At 49.7% G+C, this 4,506-nt stretch overlaps 1 protein-coding gene across 1 annotated transcript; it reads left to right on the top strand.

The window, feature by feature from the left end:
• Window positions 1-1,421: 1,421 nt before the first annotated feature.
• Window positions 1,422-2,886, top strand: LOC114052361 (CCR4-NOT transcription complex subunit 7-like). The gene is made up of 2 exons (XM_027874923.1): window positions 1,422-2,419; window positions 2,826-2,886. The coding sequence occupies exons 1-2, from the start codon at window positions 1,422-1,424 to the stop codon at window positions 2,884-2,886; spliced, it is 1,059 nt and encodes a 352-aa protein (XP_027730724.1).
• The last annotated feature ends 1,620 nt before the right edge of the window (window positions 2,887-4,506 follow it).

Here is a 4,506-nt window from a genome sequence, read left to right as displayed (position 1 = left end):
GGCATGATTTCCAGCACGGCCTTGTACCCATAAAGACACCGTGGCAGGTGTACTGGTGGCAGTTGGCCAGTGGTTCCCTGTGGAAACACACAGTGATGTGATGATGCCCCTATCAAGGATAGTAATTACCATAATGAAGCCTCTATTTGGAAGGCTGAAGTTCCTCAGGGCACATTCCCATCCATCCCCTCTGGATGTGTGTGAGGAGGGGTACAGAAAGAACTGCGGACTGTGATTTTCACCATGGATTTAGGGAAGTCATCTTGTCAAGCCTGAAAGGGAGGGGGGGGTCATTTGATTAGGCTTTAATCGGCAGGGAATATTGAACGTTAGCTAGCTTCCACTAGAACTCTAGCTCTTTGAGAGCAAGGACCGGCTTCCCTTCGCACCCCCACCCCCGGGGAGTTTAGCATAGTACTTTGAGCATAATGAGTGCTTCCTAAACGCTTGCTTGCTTCATTCATTCGTTCGTTCATTCATTTATTCATTCGTTCATTCACTGTCTCAGGTTACGGCTGGACATCACTGGGCTAACTCGCGTAATAAGGAAGTTCTTCCTTGGGTCGCTACGTATGCAAATTAAAATTAACGGGGGCCGTTAAAAGAGTTTTGCGGTTTCCCAAAGGCAATCCCTCCCTCCCTCCCGTCTCTTACTCCTCTCCCCCTTCTCCTCCTCCTCCTGGGTAATTATGGGCTTAGGTCCGCAGTGTCACTCACTCTGTCCGTCCCTCCATCCCTCCATCTTTCCATCCCTCCATCCCTACATCCCTACATCATCACATCCAAAAGGACCCGGGCTGGGCAGGGGTTGAGGGGACAGGACGCGGGAAGGGGCGCAGAGTTGGGGGACTGCACAGCGGCGCGGCACGGCACGGCACGCGCGGTACGGCAACACCGCACCGCCCCAGCACGAAAGCGCCCCCTCCCTTCCCCTGCCTTCCCTTCTCCTTCCCCTCCTCTGCCTGCCTCCCCTCCCCTCGCGGGGGGCTGACGTTCTGCCGGGGTCTCCTGGAGACACGCGCGCACATCGCCCGTAATCCGCGAGAAGAAGAGCCATCAGTCCAGCATCTTCTGGGCACACAGGCAGGCTGACGTCACCGCGCAGCTCTCTCCCTGGACTTCGACTTGGAGAACCTAGGAGAAGAGGGGAGGGGCAGCGCCACGCGGCTCCCGCGCCCCCTTCCTTCCTTCCCCAGGCGGCCAGCGGGTGGCGCCGGTTGGGGTGGGGAGGACGGAGCAGGGGGAGGGACGGACGGAAGGTGGGGGGCGCAGCCACGGAAGGCCGTCTCTATGGTGAGGAGGAGGAGGCAGAGGAGGCGGCAGAGGAGGCAGAGAAGCGCGACCGCAGCAGCCACGGCGCAGGTACCAAAGTACAGGGGAACGAGAAAGGTGCTTTAGGAGGCGAATCTTGGATCCGCCGGATGAGGAGCTGCTGCCTGTTGGCGCCCGAAGCCCCCGCGCCGCGCGCCCCGCCTCTGCCCACCATGCCCGCTGCCCATGCCGACCAGAGCCCGCGGATCCGGGAAGTTTGGGCTTGCAACCTGGACGAGGAGATGAAGAAAATGCGACCCGTTATCCAGCAGTACAATTACGTAGCTATGGACACGGAGTTCCCAGGTGTGGTGGCCAGACCCGTGGGGGAATTCAGAAGCTATGCCGACTACCAGTATCAGCTGCTGAGATGCAATGTGGACTGGCTGAAGATCATCCAGCTGGGACTGACGTTTATGAATGAGCAAGGAGAGTGCCCTCCAGGAACCTCCACGTGGCAGTTCAATTTCAAATTCAATTTGAAGGAGGACATGTATGCGCAAGACTCCATCGAGCTCCTCACCATGTCAGGGATCCAGTTCAAGAAGCACGAGGAGGAGGGCATCGAGGCACAGTATTTTGCGGAGCTCCTGATGACATCAGGAGTGGTGCTGTGTGAAGGGGTCAAGTGGCTCTCCTTCCACAGTGGTTATGACTTTGGCTATTTCATCAAGATCCTCACCAACTCTCCCTTGCCCGAAGAAGCCCACGACTTCTTCGAGATCCTTCGACTCTTCTTTCCCGTCATCTATGACATCAAGTACCTCATGAAGAGCTGCAGAAACCTCAGGGGTGGACTGCAGGAAGTGGCCACTCAGCTGGAGCTGGAGCGCATTGGCTCCCAGCACCAGGCGGGGTCCGATTCCTTGCTCACGGGTATGGCCTTTTTCAAAATGAGAGAAATGTTCTTCGAAGACCACATTGACGATGCCAAGTATTCTGGATACTTGTACGGTCTTGGTTCTGGAGCATCCCACGTCCACAAGAAGGCCCACAGCGGGGCGCACAATGGCTTCCAGAACGGCTACCAGAACAGCTTCCAGAACGTCCAGTATGTCCACTATGGCAGAGAACCAGTATGGAGAGCAGACCAGCAAGCATTCATGAGGTAAAATAGAAAGCAGGGCTTTATTATTTTTTTTCATGCCTAAATCCATGCTTTTATACAAGTTTTAATCTCCAGTTAAATCCCTTGGTCAATATAAGGCTTTTTTTTTAACCTTCCATTCTCAACCTGTTTTCTCTTTTGTCTTTCAGTACTAATTATAACCATTCCTTCCTACCACAGATCCTGATAAGTAGAAGAGTTTTCAGGTTGAATTTTGCAGTGTATTAGTTAATCCACCTGTTAGCAAGTATGTGTGACCGTGGGGAAAAATCCATATCATACTCAATCTTTTGGTAAATATATCTAGTTGGTCTTAGTTTGGCCCCCATCCCTCCTCTCCTCCCATTCCCAGATTAACAAGCACTGACTGTAACTTAATGCCTTGTTTCATTTTTGTCTCTTCCAGCATGCAAGATATGCCGCCATTTGAGGTTGAGGACCATCAATTCTACCCCTATGGAGAGTGAATGGGCTCAGATCCTGTTTTCCTAGAAGGTTGGAGTTTCCTTGATGTTTGCCTGAAAAGTGATCATCCACCAATATCACACAGCATTCCTTCCTTTTGGACCCATGGAGCAGAGTATGTTCACTGTGTTGTAAATTGTTGACTCAGCTTAAGCTAACCCAACAAGGAAAAGAAGAACTTAGTGACTGCTTTTCCTGGTCTTTCATCTTCTAAGCACCTCCAGTGTTCTTGGTTTTAAATTGGTATATGTATTAGATCTGTGACTGACTAAATGTTTCAATCCAGCTTTACACCCTTCAGCAAAGTCCCCTGTGACAGGCTTTTCAAGATCTGTCAGGGAGCTGGCATCCAAGGAGCGTCAGCCTGAAGTTCTGTTGACAGCGTCTTTCCTTTTATCTCCTTTTTGCCTTTTAAGTCTACTAACATTTCTTCTTTCTCCTTCCCCCTCCCCTCACCCTTTTAATATCATCGTGTTTACCATGTGCTTGATTTGATGATTCTGCAAGTCAACTTTATAATAGAAAGTCCAAAGAGAGCAAAGTCACCTTAGGTATATTTTATACCCAATTAAATTTGAAGAAATAAGATTGTGCTTTTGTAGTTGCTAGAAAGACAAAACTAATTCAGAGTCTAGTTGTACAACAACAAAACATCCCCACAATTAACTTGAATAATATCAGTCATCTGAGGACTATAATGATTATTTATTTTTGTGTGTATATTTTTGCCATATATTTTCTATCTATTGACAGAAATAACTGTGAAGTACTTTCTTAGCCATGCAGAGTATGTGACCAGGCCAGAGCACGTGAAGGAAGAATTTGGTCATGGGTAATTAAATACTAGTCAGAAATGATGGATGGCAAGTGTGTATGTGTATATTATCTGCACTTCAATCAGTATTATTATCTGTTTGCCAGAGGGGCTTGTCTCCCTTGTCCTTTAATACCCTTTTCTCATTAAGTTTGCTAGAACCTTGATTCAGTGGGAAACATGGATTGAATGAACCTCAAAGGAGGAAAAATTATGGGGTGTTGGTGGTAGAGGGAGATGGTAGTGGGGAGCAAGGAGTATTCCAACACCTCCACCTTGATGAGGGAGTGAGGGGGAGGGTGGGAGGTGAGTGGGGGGGGGAAGAGTGGGGAAATGAGCAAAAGTGCAACCACAGCCAGGTCTTGGTGAGTGCAAGAAGAAGGAAGGAGTGGGAGAGGAGAAAGTGGTATCACTCTTTGTGCCCAGTACAGTGCCATGCACACAGCAGGCGTCTGATAAGTGTATGGTTCTTAGACTCTGTGACTTCCTTCAAGGCTCAGGCCAAGGGACACCTTCTGCAGGAGGCCTTTCCCAGCTCCCTCAGCTGCTAGTGCCTTCCCCTCACATATTGCCTTCCACCTACTCTGTCTATATCTTGTGTGTACCTATTGTCTCCCCTGTTAGAATGTGAGCTCCTTGAGAGCACAGATATTGTTTTTGCCTTCCATTGTATCCCCAGCGCTTAGCACAGTGTTTGACATACAGTAAGGACTTAATAAATGTTTGCTGACTGATTGCTTTGTCTAGTGTTTATTGGGAAGTCCTCCCCCGAGAAGGTCTGGCACATCCCTGGGAGGCCATATGTAAT

This window comes from Vombatus ursinus, unplaced genomic scaffold, assembly GCF_900497805.2.
Source record: "Vombatus ursinus unplaced genomic scaffold, bare-nosed wombat genome assembly UNPS02003565.1, whole genome shotgun sequence".
Classification (NCBI taxonomy): domain Eukaryota; kingdom Metazoa; phylum Chordata; class Mammalia; order Diprotodontia; family Vombatidae; genus Vombatus; species Vombatus ursinus.
Note: the sequence above shows the minus strand (reverse complement) of the source record. Positions and strands in the feature narration are given on the sequence as shown.